The sequence below is a fragment of the Heterocephalus glaber genome, unplaced genomic scaffold (assembly GCF_053883595.1).
Source record: "Heterocephalus glaber isolate CG9 unplaced genomic scaffold, H.glaber_assembly_v1.0 deba00001532, whole genome shotgun sequence".
Classification (NCBI taxonomy): domain Eukaryota; kingdom Metazoa; phylum Chordata; class Mammalia; order Rodentia; family Bathyergidae; genus Heterocephalus; species Heterocephalus glaber.
In genome coordinates this window covers 24,532,002-24,557,681 of record NW_028258330.1, presented here as the reverse complement: position 1 = coordinate 24,557,681, position 25,680 = coordinate 24,532,002, and the positions used below count along the sequence as shown (strand labels likewise).

The following is a 25,680-nucleotide window of genomic DNA, read 5'->3' as shown; positions in this document are numbered from 1 at the left end:
CAGTTCCTTGGTTTGCCAAGTGGGGTGACGATGGAGCCTTGCTGCAGGTCACAGGAGTGGCCGAGGGATGCTCCCTAAGAGGCATCCAGCAGCACTTCCATGGAGCAAATGCATGCCTTGGCTAGATTCCCAGAAACAGACCCTGAGGCTGGGATCTGAGTACATTGTAATGGGGGAGATGATCCAACAACCTGGGATTGGGGGGTGAGCAGGGAAGGCAGACAGCCAGGCAGGTGTGGTGTCCAGCCAGCTGCCACTGTAGGAGCCTGGTCCATCCTGCCCAGAGCTCTGGAAGCCAGTATGGAGCTCAGGCCTTGGAGCTGTCCCTGTCCCCAGGAGTGAGGAGGCTGGGGTTGTTTATCCACCAGCCCCCAGGGAGCCCTGGGTCTGGAACCCTGGTACCTAGGGCCATCACTGTTCTGGAGAAGGGATCCTGTTCCCCAACGTGGACCCCAGGATGGGGCTTTCACAGTCATGTGGGCTGGGACAGAGTCCCCTTCATGGAGATCAAGGAGACCAACATCCAGAGGTTGTGCTCTGTCCTCCAGGGCTCTTGGAAGCCTACCTCCCACCCCATCTTGTAAGACCCCTGGGAGCCTGGAGAGATCTCCCCAGACAAGAGGGGAGAGGATTGATTCTCTCACCTCCCTTGTGAGTGGGGGCTCAAAGCCAGATTTAATAACATTTAGAAAAGTAATAGACTGTATCGTGTGGGGAGCAAATTCCTGCCCACTGTTCAGGCATGAAGCATTCTTGGGAGTCAGGGCTGTGTTGGGGCCTTTGTCTGATGCCGGTGTGAGTGCCAGGTGCAGGGTTTGGTCCTGGCCCCTACGTGTCCCACGTGTCCTGGCCTGCCTCCTTGTAGATTGGAGAAGCTCCTTCTTGGTCTTTCCTGGGGCTGTAAGTGTTCTTCTGCCTGTTTGCATTGTGATGCTGAGTAACACCTTTTCCCCAAATGCCTACCCACTCTCTTCCTGTAAGGCCCCCTGTGTCACTTGGTTTTGAGGTGGAACAGGGCTGGAGAACAGGGGCCTATTGTCTGTTCCAAACCTCTTGGCATCAGGGTGGCTGGGGAGACAATGGCAGCCATGCACTGTCTGAATACCAAGGGTCTTTGGTGATAAAGGCCCAATACCCCAGAAGCTAGGTAACAAATGATGATGACATCACCCACAGGTGACACTGTATACCTATGTGGAAACTATATCCCCATTTTACAGAGGATACTGAGGCCCGTAGCGGGTAAGCCACATCAAGGAGGCACTGAGGGGCCAGGCTGGAACTTGGAGCCTAATTCATCTGCCCCAGAGCCACATGGGTTAGAGAGCCTTGAACTATCACACCAAGCTCAACAAATGCATGTTTTCTGCCCAAAGGGCCAGCCCTGCATGGATGGTGTGGAGGCCAACCTTGAAGGTGAGGGGAAGAACTGGCTTATTTACTCCTGAAACGCGAGGGAGGTGGTCAGGACCATGGAGTTATCCTGATGTGGCCTGACGTGGCCCAGACACAGCTCAGAGAGGGCCGGACTGCTGAGATGAGCCTGCAGATGACCCAGATGTGGCTCAGATGCCCAGCCCCCAAGCCTGCCAGTGGCCACTGACTCCTGTGCAGGGACAAAGCCACACTCCAGACTGCAGGAGCCACAGGCAAGCGTTTATTGATTGCAGAAAAGAACGGTACACAGAGCTTGTCCCACACTCCCAGGTGCGATTGGGGCTGGCCTGGGTGGCCACCATCCAAGTTGTCACTGGAGAGCAGAGAGTCCGGGTCTAGAAGGAGTTTGAGTCTGGGGTCAGCATGAGGGTATCCTGGGATTGAAGGAGAAAAATCATTTTTTAAACTTCCTGCCTTGCTATGGTTTATGCTGGCTTTGTCCTCCACAGGGTGACCACTGGCCTTGGGGGGTCATAACCTTGGACTCACTCATGCAGAATTCTTGGAAGGGGCAGAGGTCTGTGTACTGCCCTGCAGTGGCCTGGGCACAGGTGTACTCCCTGTGTGCAGTGGGTGGATTGCACAGGATTGCTGTCCCCAGGTCCAGCCCTCCACCAAAGCTCTCCAGGAAGTTTTATAGTATATGTGCTGCTGAAGTGAGCACAGCTCTCCAGGAAGTTTTATAAAATGCAAATTCCTGGCTGTATCTGTGGGGACCCAGGCAGGTGAATTTTTAACAAGCCTCTTTTCTTTTCTTTGAAACTGGGTAACACGAGGAACTTGCCCTGTTAGATCTCCCATGATTTTATGGTGACCATTTTCTTTTCTTTTTTTTTTTTTGGTACCGGGGATTGAACTCAGGTCCTTGCGCTTGCGCATCAGGCAGTGAAACCACTGAGCTAAATCCCCAGCCCGATGGTGACCATTTTCAAGCATCCAGCGAAGTTGAAAGAATCATACAGTGAACATCTGGCCACTCAACCCCTGGCCTCTGTTGTCACCCTCTTTCCCTCAGACTGGCTTCAGCTCATATCCTCCTGCTGGGTTTTAAAGTGTATGATATTATAAACAACAGAAAGGAAACCCATGTGCTGATAGCCAAGAACAAAGGAACAGAGCAAAACAGGACACTTAAAAATAGATGCAATTAGTGGCTTCAAAGTTGTGGTTTTTTCCAGGATCAAACAGCTCAGGAATTCAGTGCTTTTAATTGACAGCCCTGGGGTTGTGAGGAGTGGTAAGAAAGAGTCCAGGGTTTGGTCCAAAATGCCTCTGGAGCCTTAGGTTGGACACCATGTCATGCAAGGGTGCTGGGCAAGTCATCTGTGGGTTTTGTTTAGTGCTAATAATTCTGTTTTTAACATCTCTCTCTGTCTAGAGTAGAGTCAAACAGCAAGAAGGCAGAGATTTCTGTCTGCCCACTGCTGTGATCTGTACCTACACACAGTAGGGGATCAGTAATTGGCTGTGGCTCTTCTGACTTCGATAGGCAACTCACTGACATTGGCCAGTGCAGAGGTTGGAGCCCTAAGCAGGGGATTATCAGGGCAGGTGCTGAGTATAAATCCCAGTTCTGCCACCAGCTGGGTGTGTGACTTTGGAAAGGGGCTTGCTGGTTTCAGTTTCATTCTGTGTAAAACAGAGATTACATTGGGATCCACCACCTGGGATGAGTGTAAAGACGGAGTGAGATGCAGGTGCACAGTGTACCCATTGTTATTGCTATTGTTGGAGATAAAATCTGCTCCAGCCCTTCTTCCCCAGCAGATGCCAAATGTTCATGGGATGTCTAGTGTGTGCCAGGCCCTGCTGACAGTACTGGGATAGAGGCGTGAACAAGATGGACATGGTTTCGATTCTCATGGATCAGAGACCATCTAGCCACAGAGCGGTGTGTAACTCCTGATCTACACACCCAGATGCCACCTTAGATCCTGGGCCTCTTTCCTCATCTCTTTTGGAGTGTTAAACATCCCTGCCTCAGGGCTTTGCACTTGTGTCCATTCCGACAGGACACTTCCCCCAGCTACCCACCGGGCTCAATCTCACCTCCTCAGGCGTTGGCTCAAATGTCACCCCTCAGAGAGATGCCTGTGATCACCCCATCTAATACAGCATTCCTCCTCAGCCATCACTCTTTCTTCTAAGCCTGCTTTATTTTCCTTCTCAGTCCTTATGGAATTGGACTAATACTCTGCTTTTATTAGTTTATGTGTCTGCCTCTCCTGCTAGAATGTGGGTACTGGAAGTGCTGGGCTGGGGTGTTTTCTTTTCCTTCCTATCTGTAGCCTCAAGCACTTGGGGGCAGGCCTGGCACATGGTGAACCTTCAACAGAGACTTGGTGAATGAATGAATGAATGAATGGTAACCAGTGAAGTGGAAATGTGTGATGGCCCCAGGTGCAGATAAGGAGCTGAGGCCTGAGAGGGGGAAGGACTTGCCCACTTTCCCCACAGTTCACCACCAGGGTCAGGTGGGGGCTGGTGGGAAGATGCTCTTCCCAGCCAGGGCAGGTGGTTGATGGCCACACACCACTTACCTGGGCCGAAGACCAGTGAGCTGCCTCATATCTCAAGGCTGACACGATTGACAGAGGGATCCCAGTTCTCAATTTGCCTGAAATAACAAATGTGGTCAGAGGTGGTAGGCTGGGGAGGCAGACTCCTAGGTCCTGGTGGGATGCCAGATTTGGACTCTGCTTCAGCTCACCTGTTCTCTGCCCCAGCATCTGCCCAGCTTCATCTCCCCACCTGTTGCCTCTGGCACCAGCTCCTGGCTGTCCTAAAGTACACCCCTCACATTCTGTCACATTTCTCCTCAAGAACCAGCACTGGCTACCACTGTCCAGAGCAGAGGTTTCTATACTTTGAGATTTCCCACTCTAATAAAAAGAAATTAAAAGATGTTGCTGGCATAGGTTACCAGCTCTCATCACACCCTCAACCTAGGGCTTAGAGCAGCGCTACCTACTCTCCTGGCTCCTTCCTCATAACCCTAACATATGCCTTCATGCTATAGCAATGGCTAGGAAAGGTCGGGTGCAGACTGTGCCCAGCAACCCTGCCCCTTAGAAGGTCTGTCTATGTCCTCTGCCTCTTACACATGAGGTCTCATTCTGGCCTCTGGGGAAGGTACTCTTATTTTTCCGCTTCACAGATGCAGAAACTAAGGCTCAGGAGGATTGGGCAGCTTGTCTCAGGCTAGGCAGCCCGCAAGAGAGGGCCGGGACGTGAACCCAGATCTGCCTGTGGCACCTCAAGCATGCTCTGGGTGTATGTCTCCACTGTCGCCTTCCCGCTGGCTGCCCTGGGAGCCTGGGCTCTCTCTGGGCCCTCTGTAGGGCCTGGCACTGCTAGCAAAGGAACTGGGCCCAGAGGTTGGAGGTGCAGTGCCCACTCCAGGTGAGTGACCAGGAAGATTCCCTGCAGACGGTGGAATATGAATGAGAGTCTGACAGGGAGGTAGAAACCAAGTGAAAGGGATGACAATGTGGGCAGAGAAGGTAAAGCAAAGCCCTGCAGGGAGAAGGGACTGAGTGGCAGAGGGACTCACTGTTCTGGTTTGGCAGCAGCTCAGCGTGGAGGATCTTTCTGATGACATCTTTCAGAAGTTCAGGCTGTGGGAAGAAGAGGAGCTGTCACCTTGGCTGAGCCCCAGGTCCTCCCGCCACCGTGGGTGGGCAGGGCTCATCCTCTTGGAGAGGGCAGCAGCTGAGATGATGGGATCCCAGATCCCTTTGCACGTTAGAGCTGCAAGGGATCTGGGGGGACCAGACAGGTCTGGATGAGGCACAAAGTCAGCTGCCTGGGGAACCGGTAGGTGGGGCATTGGGTGCATTGGAGGGCACCCCCTCCTCAGAGCCCTGTTGCTCTTTTGCTGCTGAATTGGCTCTGAGGGAGTTTCCTGGGCTTCTGACTTCCTAAGGGAAGCCAGAGACCTGAAGTTCACATGGAAACCTCCTTGCTTTAAAATAGTGGTGAAAAAGTTAATAAATAAAACATAAAGACCAAAGAACACACGGCTAAAAAGATAGATCAGCCAGTTTGAGATCTCAGGTTCAGTCTGACTCAGATGGGTGAACTGGGGCCCAGAAGAAAGAGGCCCACAGGATCACTGAGGTGGGCCTCTGTGATCACAATGGGACTGTGAATGGAGGGGCTTTGTTTTCTAACACAGGATCAAAACTGTGCAGAAAGACAGCAGGCATGGGACTGTGCACATGGCTGTGCGAGTCTTGGCTGTGTCTGGCACACAGTAGGTGCCTGAACACGTGGCCAGGAGGTCTGGCTTTGGCTGATTTCGGGAGGCTAGCCAGCCCACCCCAGGGTCCCTGTGGGGATCCCCTCCGAAGCCAACCCTGGGCAATGTCTCTTTTTAGAATGGACCTTCCCAGCCCATTCCTGGGCCCTCAAGAAACAATCTGTTAATACTTACGCTGAATATGCCAATATCCGAGTTCATAAGTTGGATCCGATCAAAACTGCAACAGAAGATGTATGTGAGAAGAGCCCTGTGGTGGCCCAGTCATCCATTCAACAGCTATCTACCTAGCATCTACTGTGTACCAGGTACAGCACAGGCTCTTATGATATAGTGGAGAATTGAATAAAATCCTCGACTCATGGAGCGTACATTCTAGTTGGGGGGAGGGCACAAATAGTGGTCCAAAGAACAGACCTCCCCCCAGCAAGGTGGAATAAGAAGGCCAGGATCCTCTGGGCAGGGGGGATGCACCTGATTTCTAGCTCAGCTGTTCATTGCTAGGCAGGAATGCCTGCCTAGGCAGGCCCCATAGGCTCAGCTTTATATCCTTGCACTGATTTGTACAAAAATCCCCAACCCTGATTAGGCGAATCCCAACACACCCTGGAAGTTGGTCTGTCCTGGGAGGGTCCAGTAGGCAACCCCTGAACTCATTCTGGGCTGGGGGAGGGTGTGGGACAGGAGAATCAGCCGGGGACAGAGGCCATTTCTGTGCTGGCTCCAAGGGGCAAGGGGCTCAGTGTCTGGGGTTGACTGTCACTGTCCCTGTCTTAGAGGTGTTCAGGACTGGCTGCCCAAGGCCAAGGCTGGTGCTGTGTGGGCCGTTCCTGTGGCCAGGATGAGCCTGCCCTGAGGCTGCTGTCCGGCTGTTCAGTTTCCTTCCCTGTCTCTGGCATTCAGTCCTTGATGACAGGAGAGCCCAGGCAGGGCCACCTTGCTGCGCACCCTAGAGCAGCCCTTACTTGGTGCCCACTCAGTGGGTGTTTAAAGAGACCCATGGTCACAGCCAGACCTCATTTTCATCAGCGGAATCTTTACAGTGATTCTGTGTTTACCTGATGTCATTAAAGTTGAGCATAAGACGGTCACCTTCACTGTAAAACTGAACTTCCGAATTGGCTTCCTGCAACAAGAAAAGCCCAGCTTTCATTTCTTTGAAGTGGAGGCATCCAGCATGGTGTGAGGGCCATGCAAGGAGGCTCTGGGGTCAGCTCTCCTGGTCTGAATCTCAGATGCTAGCTGTGACCTGGGGAAGGGTTTGTTCTCTCTAGGCCTTAATTTCTGCATCTCATAAATGAGACAGTATCTGTACCCTGCCCCATAAGACACTTGACATATAGGCTTGCAGGGAAAGACAAGGACAGCAATGCAGCCAATGTGTAGAGTCCTCACTGTGTCAGGTGGTGCTCTAAGAACAGTATGTGACAGTGTTCAGTGAGCTGACCCCTGTGTGGTGGGCCCTGTCATTACTTGTCGTGGAGGTGAGGAAGATGAGGAAGAGGACCAGGAGGCCCTGGGAAATGTGAGCCATTGAGTGTTATTGGAAAGTCTGGAAGTTGTATCAGGTCCCAGATATGGGCTTGAGACAGTTGTCAACCTGACCCCTGGCTGGGGTGACCCTGAGGGCAGAGTGCCAGGTTCAGCTCCAGGTCAGCAGCATTCAGAGGATGCCCTTGTCCTGTAGGCTTGGACTTGATGGTCAAAGTGCCTCTCATTGGCCATGGAGGGGTCACTAGGGAGTGAGGCTGGCCCGGGGGCCCAGGACCAGAGGAAGCTAGGGCACCAAGCAGACTGCCTCCCGTTGGGCCACGCTTCCTGTGCCTCTGTGAAAGGTCCCCTAAACTGTGAGGAGCATGGCCTGCACAGCTGTCCTCAGTGCCCTCGTTTTGTCTTTTCTGCCTGCCGCACTGGATGCCGCTGGTGCCCCATTATTGCCCAGATAGGGTGGCAGCACCTCACAGCAGCTGAGCATTGCTGCCCATAGTGCCCAGCTACCCCTTCTTTTTAGATTTCCCTTTGTTTCATTGAAGCTGTCTCCCTGGGAGGTTTTGTTCTCCCTGACCCTTGGGGCTGTTGGTGGCCAACAACTGAATGATGAGGGGTAAAAGGCTGGCCTTCTGTTCTCTACCAGACTCATATGGTGCAATCCATGGGTCAGGCCCTGGCCAGTCCCCAGGTGCTCTCTGCTCAGCTTTCCCTGCTCCCTGAGAGCTGTCCCCCAATATGTCACCTTTATGAGAGCCTTGTCCTAGGGTTAGCCTCTAGGGGCCCTGCCCAGGACCCCTGCCACAAATCTTGCTCTATGATGCCCCACCCCATCCCATTACCCAAAGGGCGGCTTTGCAATCTGAGCTGTCAGAGCTCCTGAGAAGACCCAGGGAAACCTCCTTGGAGATGATTTAATTCTGTTCAGACTTTAGAAGAGGACTTGGCACTCCTGCTCTCTGTCGGTGTGGTTTGCATGGAGCCAACTCCCAGGCCCTACTCCTGCGTGTGTCCCAGTTGAGATTTATATATTCAAATTTTATGACCACAAGATTGGGTCAGGAGTGGGCACATGACCCAAACTCATCCAATGAGAGTCATCCCTGAGACTTTTGCTGGAGCTTTTGGGAAAGAGACAGCCTTCTTGTTGGGATAGCGAATCTGATAGGATATAAGCTCAGTGCAGCTTGGGGCACTCCTGTGAGGAGATAGTCTGTATGAGGGTGGAGGTAGTATAGAGGAAAAAAAGGCTGCTACATGGAGAGAGTAGAATGAAGATGATGTTGCTAAAGCACTTGGATCCAGCTATTCCTGAAGCTAATGTCATGTAGATTTTTCAGTTATATGATCTAATCAGTTCCCCTTTTGTGCAGGTGAGTCGAGTTTCTGCCCAAAGATTCCTGACCAATAAAGTCACAGGGACAAAGTTAGGACCCCAAAACTCCCAACTTGATTCACAAATCCTTCCCACGGCCAGCTGGATGCCAAAATGGGGGGAAGAGCAACAGTGAAGGGCAGGCATGCTGCTGCCCAAGTCACAGACAACTGAACTCACGATGCCCAGGGTGAAGAGTGGGTGGAGGTCTCTATTTGTGGCGAAAATATCCATGATGATTTGTTGGGCTGCCTTGGTGCTGCCTGGGGTCAGGTGGAGGTAGGGAACTTCCTGAACCACCATCTTGACCATCTGGGTGTTGTCCAGTTTATCCGCAATCTGGAAGGACATCAGACCCATGTGTGGCCTCCCAAGTGCTTCACCAGGGCCACAGGCCTCCCTGCTGCCCCATGGGCCCTGGCCTCTGCCTTTCTCCCCAGTTTCTTGCTTTCTCTCTGTGCCCCAGCCACACTGTCCTTGCAGAGACCCTCAAGTGTACTGTCCCTGATGTACTGTGGCATCCCCTCCCTGTCTGGAACGCCACCCCTCTGAGGAAGCCTCTTGGTCTCCAGCCAAATCAGGTGCCCAGTGACGCTCCAGCACCTGCCCTTTGTCACTGCACTTGCAGTGAAATGTCATCTGTGTTATCATCTGATTCAAACTTTCCTGATAGACTGAAATCTCTGGGAGCCTGGGTCTGGTCTGCCATGTTCCTCAGCGGAGCAAGAGGAGTGGACAGTGCCACACGTGCTCTCTGTCCTGGAGACCTCTCTCCAGGGTGTAGCAATCGCCCATCCAGCTGCAGGTGGTGAATGGACCCACCCACCTGTTTACTGATCTTCTCAAGGCTCGACTTCAGCTCACGGGCCACTTCTGGAAGCTGAGGGGGAGGAAGCCAGAGCAGGTCAACTCTATGGGACAGGTGAGGTATACGTCTGTACCCCACTGCTGGAAAAAAGTGTTCCTAAAACAGCAGAAAAGCTGGGTGCCCAGGGTCTAGGTCATATATCTGTCACTGGTGGAACAACAGCCCCTAGGCCAGGCGCTGTGAATGTCTGCTGTGGGTAGGGAGTGGCCAGGAGCCTGAGGCTACTCCCTGCTCTCAGGGATGGACAGAAGTGACTTCAGTTCTTGCTGTAACCATGAATGTGGTTGATGCCAACCACTCCCCATTTTCTCACCATCCCAGCCCCTGATTCTGAGGTCTAATCCCTAAGGGCTTGGAATCTGCTGTCTGTGTGCTAACCTGAAGACCTGCCACCCTGCCACCCTCCCATAACTGAGCAACACTTTCTCCCCTGGACCTTGGTTTCCCCATCAGGTACCCCAGAGGAGGTGGCTGGTGGTGGTGGATGTGGTTGTACTGGCCCCCAAGCTCGGGGGGAGGGAGGGCCCTGATCACTTAGCTGTGTCTGCCATGGCTCACACAGTGGTAGGCAGTGAGGTAATCAAGCGCCATCCCTGGGATGCTCAGTGTCTAAGTTACCTTTTGGCTTCCTACAGGGATAGGGAGGTTTTCATCCTCAGAGGCCAGGTCACAGCCAGGATCCATCACTGGAGGAATTTACCCCAAGGCCGGGAGCCCAGGGAGTTTTTGTCCCCTGCGCTTAGCAGAGGAGGCAGCAGAGGCCTCTCCTCTGTCCCAGAGAGGCTCACCACATAATCCAGCAGGATCACAAGTTTTTCCGAAGGCAGCAAGGCGGCTACCATGGCATTCACCACATCCTGCCGTAGGAGGAGGCTGAAAGCGGCATTGCTAGGGGTGGGCACCATCAGGGCTGTCTCCAAGCTGTTGAACCTTGAGGTCACCTTGCCCTTTGAGTCCAGCACCTTGGCCTGAGGAGACAAGGCAGGGAGTGTATTCAAACTGAAAGGCCACAGCTTCCTCAGGCAGAGCCGGTGGATTGAATGTGTCCCTCACAGCTCGTGTGTTGGAAATTTAATCCCCCGGGGACAGGGTGGAGAGGTGGGGGCTTTCGGAGGTGATCAGGTCATGATTTGTGGATTAATGTTGTTCTTTTGAGCATGGCTTTGGGTGGATTTCAGTGCCTTGCTGTAGCAATGAGTTATGGCTGGTGCCTGGCAGTATCTCCTTCACCTGAATCCTAGATAATCTCTGATTTTAATTGTTTTTCATCGTAGATAATTTTTTTTTTTAAGAAAAGAGACAAGGTCTCTCTATGTTGTCCATGCTGGCCTTGAACTTCTGGGTTCAAGTGATCCTACTCCCTCAGCCTCCTGAGTTCCTGTGACTACCCCTGTGCACCACTGCATCCAAATTTCAACATGGACATCTTATCTTTCATTTATATTTCAGCTTCACAGATACCGCAAAGCCTTTAGAGGAAGGGAAAATTTCAAAATGGCAACAAGATGGATGGAAATGTTTGATGCTGCCAGTTTCTTTTTTCTTTTTTTGGTACTAGGGATCGAACTCGGGACCTCATGTTTGTGAGGCAGGTGGCAGAACCACTGAGCTAAATCCCCAGCCCTAATGCTGCAGCTTCTGAAAGGATCCCTGAGAACTGGTCAGGGCTTCACGCCACCCTGGTTCGGTGGGACCCCAGGGAATCCAACCCCGGCAAGGTTGTGCAGCCCCACATTTTACAGAGCTGACAGTTACCAGTACTTTCTGTCTGCCAGGTTCTATGTGGCCTCATTTTATTATAAGTGACCATTATTCTTTACATTTACAAGTAAGGAAACAGGCTCAGAGAGGTGAAGAAACCAGCCCAAAGTTACACAGCCAGTCATGTAGCTGGAGAGAAACTTAGGTCTGTGTGGTCTATGAGTCTGTGTCACCATCCTGAGCTCTGTTGTAATGTCACCAGCACTTTGGGCATCTGCAGGAGCTTGCCTGAGTGAAAGGCCCAGGATCTTGTGCACCACAAGGTTAGGGCTGGAGGACAGGCCCCTGGGTACATGCTCTGTGTGGCCCTCAGGCCCCACCTGCAAGGCTTCCTCCCTCAGATTGGCCTGCATGGGACACATTCAGCTTGTCATGACTTCTAAAGCAGACTTTGTGCCCTGACATGACCGGGGTCTTTCCCCATTGTGTCTGACCCCTGGTGACCAGAGAAGAGCAGTGTGTTCCCCATGTGACAGGTACTCACCTCTAGATTGAGCTGGATGACACTTTCCTCAATGGTGAGAGTCAGAGGGTCAAACTGCAGGCCTCCAGGACTGAGGGGAATGGGCACTGCTCGGGGCAAGAAGAACGTTCTGTGAGGGCAGAGTGCAGGGTGAACGGGTGGTTTTCAGCTGCTTCCAGCAGCTCAGTATTGCACCAGGGAGGGGAAGGAGGGAGGAGCCAGAGGGAAGACGATGATGCTGGTAATATCAACAAGAAGGATGGTAGTGAATAGCCCATCCTCACAGAGACCTTAGCAGGTAGGTCCTATATTACCCCTGTTGCACAGTTGGGGAAGCTGAGTCTCAGAACAGTGACGTGACTTGCTCTTGGCCACACTATGACTCGAGCTGTTATTTATAACTCTCTGTCTCCCCAGAAGACTGCAACCTGCACCCAGAAGCAGGCAGGGTCTGGACCCCAGGTATGCAGCCATCTGAGCACTTGGTCTCCTGTGTTCACCGCGGGATTCCCCATTTGGCCACCAGGTGGCGGTGGCGTCTCTGCCCGTTAGGTGAAGACTGGGGAGGGGCGGGCAGGATTAGGCCCTTGGGTGCCTTCTTTCCCTGTCAGGAGCCCTGACCCCGATTCTGATCTTGACCCTGACCCCGTGGAACAGAGGAGCTAGACAGACTTGGGTTTGAGCCCCAGTAACTCTGGCTAGTCTTTCCCGCTTGTGAACCTCTGTTTTTCGGTCCCAGGGCTCATGTGTACTAAATGAGCACTCTACCGTGGAGCGACACCCCCAGCCCCCAGGTTCCTTATCATAAAAAGGAGGTGTAGTAAGTTCCGCTTCATGGCCAGTACAGGCAGCTAGTCACAGCGATATCTGAATCACACACACTAGGAACTGGGAAAATTGGTTTCAAGCCTTGCCCTACCAGCAATTTCTTCTGTGAGCTAAGACAAATGACCCAATTTCGCAGAGCCTCAGTTTCCCCCCAACGAGAGTGGGGGTAATGACTGCTGCTTCATGCGCCGTCTGAGGAGTCGGTGAGCCAGTATAAATAAAAGAGCCAGGCCATGTTCTCCCATCTCTGCTGTTCTTGGGGAGAGAGATATGACCCTCCTGCGCACACATCATGTCTCTTCCCTCGTTCCCTTTTCTCTGTTAGCACACTTTGGCCGCTGTAGTGTCATCCAACTCATCCCTCCACCTCCTACCCACCCCCACCCCCCATCTCCCTGTCCATCCACCCATTCACTCAGCAAGTATAAGCCCTTCTCTGTGCAGGCAGAGCCCTTACTATGTGCCTGAAATTTTCCTGTAAACGTTTAATCTTCACCAGCCACCCTGGGGGTGGGGTGGATGAGCCACATTTTCCTTTTTTTTTTTTGGTACTGGGGATAGAACTCAGGACCTTGCACTTGCAAGGCAGTGGCAGAATCACTGAGCTAAATCCCCAGCCCAGAGCCACATTTTCAGGGAAGGAAACTGAGGATAAAGAAGCAGGATGACTTTCCTAAAGTCACAGAGCAAGTCAGTGGCAGGGCTAGGATGAACTTGGACTTATCTGGGTACTTGCTGGTCTCACATGGAATCTTGAACATACAAGATGCTCAGGAGGTTGCAGTTGTGGCAGATTTCCATTTGCTTGTCTTGGCCAGGGATCAACCTGCACCATTCCACCTGCTACTGGGGCCAAGGTGTTGCTCAGGCCCTGGAGGAGGCAAGCCTAGAGGCTTATTGTGCAGAAGAGGAAAAGGCAGGGTGGGAACTGAGCACCTACCCTTCACCAGCTTCAGGAGGTCTGCATACATGTCATCAAAGGCAGCCTCAATCACAGGGCATAGCTACAACAGTTCAAAGGAGGGGCTGCGTTAGTGAGGAGTGGTACTCAGCCCTGCCGAATCTGCCCAACCACCCACCTGGTGGGAGTCCCACTGCTGTGCCCCAGGTTGAGGACTCTGGGGTTCCACTCCCAGCCATCCTTGAGCTCAGAGTCCACTGTACCCCCCAGGCTACCTGAGGCCTTTTGGACTGGTTTGTTTGTTGCTTTACTAACCTAGACCCAGAGAGGATGGAGAAACTGGTTCAGAGATACCCAGCATGCACTGCCAAGGGCATCTGCTTAAAGGAACGGTGCCCCTGCATCCACTGCGTTTTCTCCCACCATGCCCCTGTCCTTCATTCCTATCAGCATCTCAATCCTGGCTGCACATTTGAGTTTCCCAAGATACTAGTGTCCCACCACATCAATTGCAGATTAGTTGCCTCCAAATCTGAGGTAGAACCAGACATCATAATTTTTAAAAGCCTCTGACAGTTCTGAGATACAGCCAGAGTTGGAGACCCACATATTTACACGAAAAGGGGCTTTCTAATTTTCCCAACAAGCTCCTGCCACCCGTTCACCTCTCATATGTGCAGGTCTTCTTTCCCTGAAGCCAAATAAACTATTCTTGTTACCACTGAGTCCAGTCCAGAGGCTCATGGTGGGAAACAGAATGATGAAAGGAAAGCCCCTACTTGGCTTTTTTCACCATTAGAGATAGATGTTATGCAAAGAGTGTTTTATAGTTCCAGATTCTTGCCATCTTTTCTAGAGGAAAATATATTTTATCTATTAAAATATGATGCCAGATAAAATATGATTTTCCTGGAGGTTTGAAAAAAATTTACAGCTGGGGGCAGGGGATTTAGCTCAGTGGTTCCACCGGCTGCCTCGCAAGGGCAAGGTCCCGAGTTCGACCCCTGGTACCAAAAAAAAAAAGTTTACAGCTGGATCTTACTTTAAGAAAGTACGGTCTTTATCCGCATAGGCGTGCATGTGTGTGTGTGTGTGGGTGTCTGTGTGCGCGCCAGTGTGTGCACCTGCTGCTGGGGATCGACCCCAGGGCTTTCTCATGGACCTACACCCCCAATCCTTTGAAAAATTTTGGTTTTTTTTTGGTACTGGGGATTGAACTCGGGTCCTTGCACTTTCAAGACAGGCGGTATAACCACTGAGCTAAATTCCCGGCCCCCTTTGAAAAATTTTTAATTTTTGAGACAAGGTCTTGCTAAGCTGCTAAGTTGCACTTTAGATCCTCCTCAGCCCCGAGAGGGCAGGGACTGCAGGTGTGTGCCATGTGCCCAGCCAAGAAATCCCTGCCTTTAAATAGAAGAGTAAAATCCTTCAAAAAAACCAACTCCTGTAAGAAAGCCCAATTTTACCAAATTATTTACTTTCACATTCCATTAAAAAAGCTTCTGGATATGTACTTTCGCTAACAGTTAAGGACCTCAAAACTCTGACAATAACAAAGCATTGCCTTGACTTTGATACCTCCATTTACATTCACTCTCTCCCCTCGCCTCCTACCCCTTCTTCTTTTTCTTCACCCTCTTCCAAGGTACTGGAGAAAAGTACCTTGCCTCAGTGAAACTAACCTTATAAAATTAACCTTATAAAATCTCATTTGAGCTTTCTTTCTTTTTTTTTTTTTGGGCTGAGGATCAAACTTGCCTTCATGGTAGGCAAGTGCTCCACAACCAAGCTATACCCCTAGCCTCAGTTTTCAATTATTTATTTACAGTAGTTTTCTTTGACTGCTCTAATATATAGATATGTAGCCTATTAAAATAATAGATCTTCTAGTCAGATGTGGTGCACACCTGTATTCCCAGCAGCTTGGGAGGCTGAGGTAGGAGGATCCCAAGGTCTTGCAACTTAGTGAGACTCTGTCTCAAAATAAAAAATAAAAAAAGACTGGGGACGTAACTCAGGGCAAAGACGCTCCAGACCCCAAATCTTTTTCTTTTTTTTACTAAATATGATCCTCTTAAGCATTACTATTGAAGAAGCAGAAGTTGAAACTCTTAATCTTGACTTCACAATAGCAAACACATGCTTCTGTATTGTATGGGTGATGTATAATTTCACAAAATGGAGGCAAAATATTGCACTCTTTTTCTTGATGGTAAGGGATGGGAGACAATTGGGAGCAAAACTGAAATCTCTGTTGTTCTAAAAAATACACTTCATAAAATCCCATTGTTTATATAAAATATTATCTTAAATATTGGTACTGTTGGTTTAAAGTGTTTTTTTTTTTTTTGGTACCGGGGATCAAACTCAGGACCTTGCGCTTGTGAGGCAGGCAGCGGAACCACTGAGCTAAATCCCCGGCCCTTAAAGCGTTCTTAATAAAAATCACATTACTAAGAAGAAAGGCTCTTTGGGATATTAAATATGATGCAGCAATTATAAGGACTGTGGCTATTATACAATCATATATAATAACAGAATCATACTTGATTTAAAGGCTATCACCAAATGTAGCCAAGCAAAAATGTAAGTGCACATGAATGACCATTGGAAGCTGAAATGCAAATGACAAAGTAGTTGCTGGGTTAAGTAGAAGCATTATGGGTATTCCCTTCAAATTGTTTTGGTTATTATATCATCTTTTGGTACTTCATTTAATTTTTTTTTTTTGAGACAGCGTTTCCGCTATGTACTTCAGTCTGGCCTTGAACTCACTATGTAGCCCAGGCTGGCCTTGAACTCATGGCAATCCTCTTGCCTCAGCCTCCTGAGTGCTGGGATTACAAGTGTGAGCCACCACGCCCAGCTGGTTATATCATCTTTTCTCAAAAAAGCCTTATTATAAAAAATTTTGCTATTTGACAAGGTGTTTTGACCACAGGAGGGGTAGCCTGCTGTTGTGAATGCATCTTGGAATTGTCAATGTGGATGAATCTAGTTTACAAAGCAAGATGAGATTCACCTGTATTTACTGACCTGGAAGCTAAACCCAACAGGACCTGTTGCGTGGCAGCCCCTGAGGACCACATCGAGATTGGTGTGAGAAAGCCAAATGCTAGAACAACTTGGACCAGTTTTTAAGGACCACTTGTGAAGTTTTCAGGAATTTCTGAGTTGGGTACTAAACCCATACATTATTAAAAATTAAATTGTATAACATTACAATGAATGACTTATATTAAATATGCATTTACTAAAAACTTAAATTCATTGCTTCCTAAATATTTTCCTTTATTCGCCTGTGATCTATATTGTCCTTGAGGCTATATCTGTTATAACTGCTTGGTGGAAATACTATACTGTAGGGTGCTACTGTATGTTTCTTCCCCACTCTGGCCAGTGACATAACATTGGTAGTCTAAAATTGGCCCCGGAGGGAGGATTTACACCAGGAAACGCAGCAAATCTATAAATCAGGGCCCCTCCCCTCACCCTCTCCAGACACAGTTGTTAAGAATTTACCAGCGCTTCACTGATCAAGGCCTCCTAGCTGACTTGACAGTACCATGACCTTGACCTCGACAGTCAAGATGGTCAATGCCCCAATCCATTGGTTTTAGTTTTGATGAGTAAATTATGCAATTCCAGCAGTGTCCATTCATTGAGATGCCCTAAGCAGCAGTCTGCAGTTCCCCTCTAGCCCCACAGGGGGAGCAGATCCCACAAGCCAGAGCCTTCCAGTCCACTCACCTCAGTTTTCACCATTTGGGGCAGGGCTGGCACAAGGAGGTTCATGACTTTTTTTGCTAGGGTGTTGACCAAGAAGGAGAGCCTTTGGGAGAGGAGAGTGGAGGAGATTAGGAAGGGCTGGAGGGCAGGGAGGACAGGGAGGGAGGAACTTGCCCAAGGGCATGAAGGCTGGTAGATGATGCTGGAGAGTGGGGAGGGGACCCACACCATCCATAGATAGCGGCAGAGTTCTCAGGGAGCAGCACCTGGGTGTTGCCTTTGGAAATTTGTGCTGGTACTGAGATGAAGGGAGATGGCCTTTCTCTCCACTCTCTTGTTAAGGAGTTTTTGAGTCCTAGCCATGGAACCAGGGTTTGGTCCCTGCCAGATTGATGCTTGATTGAATCCTCTCCTGCTGCCTGGAAGGTGTCGTCACCTGCACTTTCCAGATGAGGAAGGTGAGACACAGGGAAGTGACCCAGAAAGTAAGTGAAATAGATGTATATTACACAGTATAAAAAGTCTGGTAAAGCCTTTGGTTTTACCACAGCTCCACCCAAGCCGGCTTGGGGTGGTTCGAGGCACCAGAGGTAGAGCCCAGATCAAGAATTCCCAGTGCTGGGGATTTAGCTCAGTGGTTCTGGTGCCTGCCTTGCAGGCCCAAGGTCCCAAGTTCAATCCCTGGTACCCCCCAAAATTCAAAAGAATTAAAAGAATTACACCACAGTGATATATGTGCACCCATGTTCATAGTGGCACAGTTTGTGATAGCTAAAGATTGAAAGCAGCCCAATTGCCTATCAACTGGAGACTGGATAAAGAAGATGTGTTTTTTTTTTTCTTTCATAAAATGGAGTACTACTCAGCCATAAAGAATGAGAAATTAGAGACATTTACAGCTAAATGGATGTACATTGAGGTGATACTCTTAAGTGATATAAATAGGACAAAAAAGTGTAAATACTGAATAGTTTCTCTGGTGTGAGAAACTGAAAGTTTAAATAAGGACCAAAAAGTATAATAGATAATGTGAAACAGGAAGAAAAGGGACAAAGGGGAAGGGGAAGTGGGAGGGGTAGGGGAAAGGAAAGAAGGGAATGGAATTAATATGAGAAAAGGAAAAAAAGGAAACAAGGTCTATGTAGGGCCGGGGATTTAGCTCAGTGGTTTCGCTGCCTGCTGAGCAGGCCCAAGGACCCGAGTTCGATCCCTGGTACCAAAAAACCCACAAAAAACCAAAAAAGTCTTTGTAAATAGGGAGGGATGGAGGGGTTGAAGGGAGGGCAGGGGAAGGGGAAAAATAACCAAGATATATTATGTAAAGGTACAACTTTCCAATGATGAATGTCATTACACTGTATACCTAAAATGTACCAATAAAATTAATAATAAAAAAAGAAAGAATAAGGAGGGCTAAGTCTCCTCCTTCTCCAGGCCGGCCTCCCTGCCCTCCCTCTGTGAGGTGGGCAAGGCCAGGGCTGCTCCTCACCCACCTGTGGAGCAGGTGGATGCGCAGGCTGCTGCCGCTGCTGGAGCACTTGCTGAGGACGAGGCGGCTGGGGCCGCTGTTGTTCCTCTCCACTCTGACCAAGGCTTGGGCTTCAGACTCCATGTGAAACTCCACGATGGTTTTGACCAGGGGCCTATGACGGTGGCACCGGCAGTGTGAGCTTGGGCCAAGCCCGTGGCAGACAGGCCTGCTGTGTGTCTGTCTCCTGGTGCCCTCACTTTGGTCTCCGTCTCCTCTGCCGGTTACCCTCACACCCAAGCTTCTTTATTCTACCTGTCCTGATCTCGCTCCTTTCCACGTGTGATAGCACCCAGCTTCTCAGTATAGCATGTACAGCCCTGAATTCTGGATGGTCCCCAAACCTGCTCCTTGCAGGGCTTCCTGGCCTGGTTGCTGGCCATTTCATGCTAGACTTGTGCAGGCACAAACCTTGCAGTCACCTTTGGATGACCCCCCCACCCCCCATATTCAGTTCACCAGGAAACCCTGCTTCCAAACACCCCCAGACCCTGACCATTTCTTTCCATCTCCCTGTCCGAAGTCCCAGTCTCCGCCATCATTGCCTTAGCTGCGGCAGTACCTTCGGGATACTGCCCTGCCTCTGCTCTTGTCCCTGTGCTGTCTGTTTTCCCCGCAACAACCAGAGAGATCCTTTATAAATGTTAAAACCTGTCATGTCCGTCCTCTGCTCAGGCCCTCCATAGCTCCCACCTGTGTCACAGTCAAAACCAAGTCTGCACCTGGCTCACAGGTTTCAGCACAATCTGGCCTCAGGGCCTTTGCACTCACTCTTCTCTTTGCTTGGCACTTGTTTTTTCTGGAAATCTTCATGATGGTGGGGGGAATAAGTAGATGAACTCACTAGGCCCATTGTGACTGAGGGGACACTCACGTGTTGAGTCCAGCCACCATGTTTAGGGGGATCTTGACCATTATCTCTTGGTAATAGGTTGAGGGTTGGACCTGCAGCTGGAGGATGCTAGCAGAAGTGACCTTCAGCCTGGATGGGATTTGCAAGAGATGAGAATCAGGCTTCATGTTCAATTGTTGTCCCCAAGCCCACTCCCACTCTATCTTTCCTGTCTTCCTGTCTCTCTCCAGCAGCTGGACCCCAAGACCTGTCCACTGACTCCTCCCCACCCCTGCTTGCAACACCATCACGGTGCCTGGACTTTTAGGAGGTGACTGTAAGGCCGACTCTGAAGACCCTCTGTGACCTGACCCTGCCGACCTCTCCTTGCCATGGGGTCTGGGTTCCAGCCATTCTGACAGACTCTCAACCTTCTATGCCTTTGCTCAGGTTGGTCCCTCTGCCTGAATGATGCTTTCTGTGACTCTCTGGCTTAATTTTCACCTCTACTGAGAAGTATTGTCTTTTATTCCAGGCCACCTTCCTCTGGGGCTGCCCTTGTAGGGTTCCTGTGTCACTGTCTTATGGGCATTGTCAGGGACAAACTCAGTCTATGGCCACTGTGGCCAGGCAGAGAGCTGACATGGACTGATGTTTGTTGACTGACAGCATGCAAAGTGTGTCGGGGGAGAGGTGTGGGGAAGGAACTGGTCCCAGTGGTTCCCTGCCCCACTCACCAGATGATGGATTTCAGGATGCTGTTCATCAGTCTGCTCAGCGGCGGGAAGCCCTCGGCTGGCTTCTCCTGCATAGCATTGAGCAGCGGCAGCTGCTCAAGGATGATGGTGGCATTGCGGTCCTCCAGCTTCTGGGTCAGCTCTGGAAGCAGATCCAGGGATTAGGGGCCAGTAGGGGACACAAGAAGGATGGCTTGGTGGGTGGGTTTTCCAAGATAGGGAGGACACCCCAGACCTGACATCAGGCAAGGGTACAACCTACCCCTCCCTCTATCCCCATTGTGTAGATGTAGCCTTGAGTATGTTAGCCCGGATGGCTCACTTTTACACAAAGAGTGAGGCTGAGAGTCTTCCCATCAACCAGTGCCAAAGCCTTCCAGAGCCAAGAGTCAGGGGACCCCAAGGCTCTACTGGGGGCACTTTTACAGCCAAGTACACTTGCTAACAATTTGTTGGCACCCACATCCTATGGGCCTGTCATCCCAAGCCTCAGGTGCTGGGCTGAGGAAGGAAGAGCCAGGAACAAGGGGCTATGAGTCAGGAGCTCCAGGGCTGGTCCTTGTTAGATTGCCAGCACCAGAGGCCATTTAATTGGTGTATAAATACCCCAGCTCCTTCAGCCTTCAGGTAGGGTGACTCAGCCACATGACACCATGAATGTTTCAGATTTCTGAGTTACTGTCTTGGGGCCATTTGCCTGCTCTGTGATCATGGGGCTGGGCCCTGTAAATTTCTCTTTGTGACAGTGGGCGCGTTATGAGCCCTCCCAGCAGAGGCTCTGGAGGGACATGGAGGAGGAAGTCCCGGTGTGGTCCTTTTGCCAGGCTCCTGTGGTGTCACTGCCCAGTGGTGCTGGACTGTGCATTAGCAGTGTCCCCAAGGGCAGCGGGTGAGCTCTGTGGGGCCTGGCCAGCTTCTAGGCAGGCACCAAGCAATGGCCTTCCAGTGAGTCATCAGCATCCCTTCCTCTAGGGCAGGTTCCTGAGGAAGGCCATAGGTTTCCTGGTAGGTGGCTGTCTGCCTTCACCTTGACTTGCTAACTGTGCACCAGCTCTGGCCCAGGACAACCCAGTGAATGGCCCCTCTGCCTTCCCTCCCCCAATGCAATACCCTTCAGCCACACCCTTTCCAATATGTCTGGGCAGATTCTGTGCCTCTGAGTTGGGATTGTCCTCAATTGCCCCCTTCTTTATCCCTGGGGTATCCTTTAGGGTTCTCCTTCTCCCTCTTAACCCATGACCCACTTCTTATCCCCTGGTAATTCTTTATATTGAACAGAACTACTGGGATGATGGTGTGGCTTCTGTCTCTTGACTGGGCCTAACTCATACGTTGCTTGCAGTACCCACAGTGGTCACTGGATTAGACAGGTGCAAGCTCTTTCCAGCTCAATGCCCTTGCCTGGGAGTCACACCATGAGCCCAGTGTACCCCTGTCTCCCTGCTGCCTCCCAGAGCTCTCTGGTTCATTCCTACTTGGGGACCCATCCTTTGGCTCTGCCTAGTTCCCTGGAACACAGAGGCCAGGTCCTTGGAGTCCTTCAACAGTCCTGCAGAGCTAATGGCTTTTCCCTCTCAGAGGACCAGGCTTTGGAGCAAAGGTTCTCAGCCAGCATGATTTCATCCCCTAGCAGACATGTGCCAATGTGTGGAGACACTTTTGATTGTCACACTGGCTGGACTATGTGGCTAAACAACCTACAGTGCATGAGACAGCTCCCCGCCCAAAATGATTCAGCCACAGTGGAGAAGGCTCTGGTCAGTTCCTGTCCCATTGGATGTGTCCACCAGGCCAAGATGGCCCTTTCATTTGTTTCGACTCAGGAAGCTGAGGCTCAGGGACTTGGCCAGGGTCACAGAGCTGCGGACTGAAAAAGTTGTGTGTGGGACTCCTGGGCAGGAGGACTCCAGGTACTGGGAGCAGGCTGGCCTCACACTCCAGGTGCTCTGATGCTGGAACTTCAGACATGGGCAGGGGAGAGGTGGTTGTATCTCTGCATGCAGCAGCCACACACCTCTTCTGCAGGCCACAGGCCCCTGAGTATGGGTTTGTTGAAATCATGGAGTTTAAGTACAAGGGATCTTGGTATTATAGACTCTTGAGATCATAGATGCCCCAAATGTTTACAACTCATATTCTCTCTTTTTTCAACTCATATTCTCTTGTTCCCCCAAAGTCCTGGGATCCAGCTATGCCTTGTGTAACCCCAGTGTTGGGGAACTCCCTCCTCTTTGGAGGAAGTTCACCTGCCCCTTCCCTCTGGAGGTGATGTCTGGGGTGACCCAAACTTACGTTCCTTGATGACTTCTGGGCCAAGGCTGAGGACTGCAGCAGGGCTGAGGGTGGCTTCAGCCAAGGTGGCTGCCAGCAAACCACAGAGGAGGCTGAGGGTCCAAGGGCCAGCCATCTTTCCAGGTGTACGTGAGCAGCCGGTGGCAGGTGGCAGATCTTGGGGTGAGCACAGATAGCTGGGCAGAGAGGCCAGAGGGTTGGCCTGCACTGATTGGACCTCGCTCAGAGAAACGCTGTCCTGGGCCAGGGCAGGGTGGTTGGAGGCTGGAGAATGAGTACTCGGGTGGGACTCAAAATTGTGGAGTAGGCTTGTTGGCTTAATCTTGGACTAGTGAGGATTTGGGGAGGGATGGGCGGCTTCTTGGAGCCAGGGGAAGAAAGGCAGGGAGAGAGGCCAGTGGGTGTCTCCTGAGGGGTGGATCTGGGTGTCCTGGCCTCATGACTCCTCTGTGGCCTCTGCAGGATGGAGCGTCAGCTCCTGTGACAGCTGAGCTCTCCAGCTTGTGCCCTGTGCTGCCTGCCAGCCCCAGCAGAGCTTCCCAAATGGTTGCAGATAACTTGAAAGGCCTCTGGTCCACTGAAAGAACCAGGAGTCTGGGGCTGAGGATTTAGTTCAGTGGTTCCAGCACCTTGAAAGCGCAAGGTCCCAAGTTCAATCCCTGGGGCCAAAAAAAAAAAAAAAAAAAAAAGAACCAGGAGTCTGAGCCTGCTAAGGTGAAGAGGTTTGGGCTGGAGGGACCCTGTCAAGCTATAGGACCCCCTTCTCTGTTTGTCTGGAGCCTGAAGGTGGAGGAGAAATATCATGGGCTTAGGAGTAGGAGGCTGCCTCTACTACTGGCTCTGTGACCCTGGACAAGTGACTTACCCTCTCTGAGCCTTAGTTTGCACGTCTATAAAAGGGGAATAGTTATAGTACATAAATTACACTACAGGATTGCTGGGAGCCGGAAGGAAGCACCTGGTGGTCAAAGCTAGAGGACGGAGTGGACAGCCTCCAGCCCACTCCATTGCCTGGGGAGCCCCCACCTCCACTCTGCATCCCTGCAGCATCTTGGCTTGTATGCCCTCCCATTACTCCACACACTGTTTAGCCCCTGGACAAAGGAGATTGGGGGAACAGAGATCCTGGTGGCATCGCCTCCTGGGAAAGTGTCCCCTTCCCAGGTCCCAGCCTGTGCACACGTGGCTCTCAGCTCCTGCTCCCCTGGCAGGAAAGTCTCTTGCTCCTCCTTGTTCTGTCACCTCTGCTCAGCTTGATGACCAGCATGTCCTCTCTTCCAGGAAGCCTTTTCTGACTGCCCTTTACTGCCATGTCCCTGGGTCTTTGCTGAGCACAGCATGTACTATGTTAGTCACACTGGGAGACCCTTGCGGGCCCGTGTGCCTGCTGCTGCTCTCTGTTCTCACTGTCATCCCAGCATAGGTCAAGTACGAGCAGTCAGTGTGCGCAGAGTGAGTTTGTGTCACTGGAATGAGGTCTGGAAAAGACTCAGCCTGCCCCAGCCCTTTATCACACACTGCTCTTAAGGCTGAGGAAGGTGGCACCTCCCCGTTCCCTGGCCCTGACCCTCAGAGGTCACAGCTGAGGGTTGTTACCGGAGCCCTGTGTTCCTAAGCTGTCCCCAACAGGTGTTCCCAGCACAGAGTCTTCCTGGAAGCTGAGGCTTTTGGCCCTTCCCTGCACTTTTACCTGGACACGCCAGAGTCCTGGGGCTGCTGCTGCCTGCCTGGGCAGTGGGTCTGGAGACCCGGCCTTATATCTAGGCAGCCACCCTGTGCAGGTGGGTCAGGACCTTGGGCTGGGCTGAGGTCTCCAAGGTAAATATTTGCAGCTCTTGGTGAACCAGAGCCCTTCCTGGAGGCAGCTAAGAACTCCAGCTTCCTGAGGTTTGGAGAAGACTGGTGGGAGGGGCATGTATGTCGCTGGGGTGCCAGGGCATGTGGTAGGGCAGCTGGCCTGGGCACAGAGAGAGCCTTGCATGGGATCCCTGCATCCTGTACAGTCATTCCCACCAGACAACGGTGAGATAGTGGTAGTGATGCCAAACAAATGCCTCCATCATGCAGGTGTCACTCTAGGCTTTGCGTGTGTATGTCAGTGGGGCCTTGTCCCCATGCAGCACCAGCCAGTTATCCTGACCTTACTCGGGTCAGCAAATGGCAGAGTCAGAATTTGAAGCATAACCCTGACTTCGAAACCCATCTGGAGATGTCTCTTAGCTTGGTAGACATGGGGTGTCATGGGACAGACTGGGTTGAAGTCTCGCCTCCACCATTTCCATGCTGTGTGACTTGGGGCTCATTCCCTAGCCTCTCTGAACCTCATTGTTTCCATCTGTGCAATGGGCATCATGCTAGCACCTCTCCTGGAGTACTTGGAAGAACACAGTGCACCCAGCGGAGCACGGGTCCCACACAGAGGAAATGCTCAGCAGCTGTACATGGTTGTGGCTATCGTCACTGGGATTGCTTGCAAAAGGGTGAGCTTTGTGGAAAAGCCATGATGACAGCTCAGTGCAGATAATTTACTTGAGTTAAAGGAAGGAATAGCCAGGCTCACCCCTTATTCCTACATGCATCCAAGGAGATGCATCCCCATTACTTAATTCCCTAAAGAGAACAGGCTTGAATCCCATTTCTGTCACTTCTTTATGTGTCCTTGGGCAAGGTGCTCTGCTTTCTGAGACTCCATGCCTTCATTTTTTTTTTTTTTGGTTAACTGGAGATTGAATCCAAGGCTTCCTCACTGAGCTGCAGTCTCATCCCTTTTTTATTTTTTCTTTTGAGACAGGGTCGTGCTAAGTCACTAAGTTGCCCAGGCTGGGCTTGAACTTGTGATTCTCTTGTCTCAGCCTCTCAGAGTGCTGGGATTGCAGGTTGTGGCACTATGCCTGGCTTCATGACCTCATCTGTGGAATGGGGATCATGGCAGCACCTCCTCCTGGCTGCTGGGAGCATGTCCTGAGGGGCAGGGCCGTGTGGTGCAAGGCTTGGGCTTTCATTCCACGGTGATGGACACTGCTCTGCTCGTCTGTACCTTCATGAATGTAGTGAGCAATGTGGAATGAAACAAATGTGAGCCATGGCTATGAACCAAGGAGACAAACATCCAGTCACTCCTGCTGGGGCAAAGTCCTCACTTACTGCACCTCACAGTCACCCAGAAGGGGAAGTTGTGCT

The 25,680-nt window shown here is 51.1% G+C and overlaps 1 protein-coding gene across 2 annotated transcripts; it reads right to left on the bottom strand.

The window, feature by feature from the left end:
- Window positions 1-1,644: 1,644 nt before the first annotated feature.
- On the bottom strand, window positions 1,645-24,229 carry Bpifb1 (BPI fold containing family B member 1). Of its 2 annotated transcripts, none has more exons than XM_087188873.1 (16): window positions 24,191-24,229; window positions 22,501-22,676; window positions 20,209-20,350; window positions 19,514-19,621; window positions 18,605-18,754; window positions 17,133-17,214; window positions 13,422-13,485; window positions 11,675-11,760; window positions 10,218-10,397; window positions 9,388-9,441; window positions 8,742-8,900; window positions 6,757-6,824; window positions 5,873-5,918; window positions 4,991-5,054; window positions 3,978-4,054; window positions 1,645-1,811 (listed from the first exon to the last, which is right to left on the bottom strand). In XM_087188873.1, exons 2-16 carry the CDS (start codon window positions 22,613-22,615, stop codon window positions 1,773-1,775), a joined length of 1,434 nt encoding a protein of 477 aa, XP_087044999.1. In that variant the 5' UTR covers window positions 22,616-22,676; window positions 24,191-24,229; the 3' UTR covers window positions 1,645-1,772. The 2 variants fall into 2 exon arrangements, with proteins under 2 accessions (XP_087044999.1, XP_004868002.1); XM_004867945.3 differs by having other exon boundaries at window positions 22,501-22,656; window positions 24,191-24,223.
- Window positions 24,230-25,680: the final 1,451 nt, after the last annotated feature.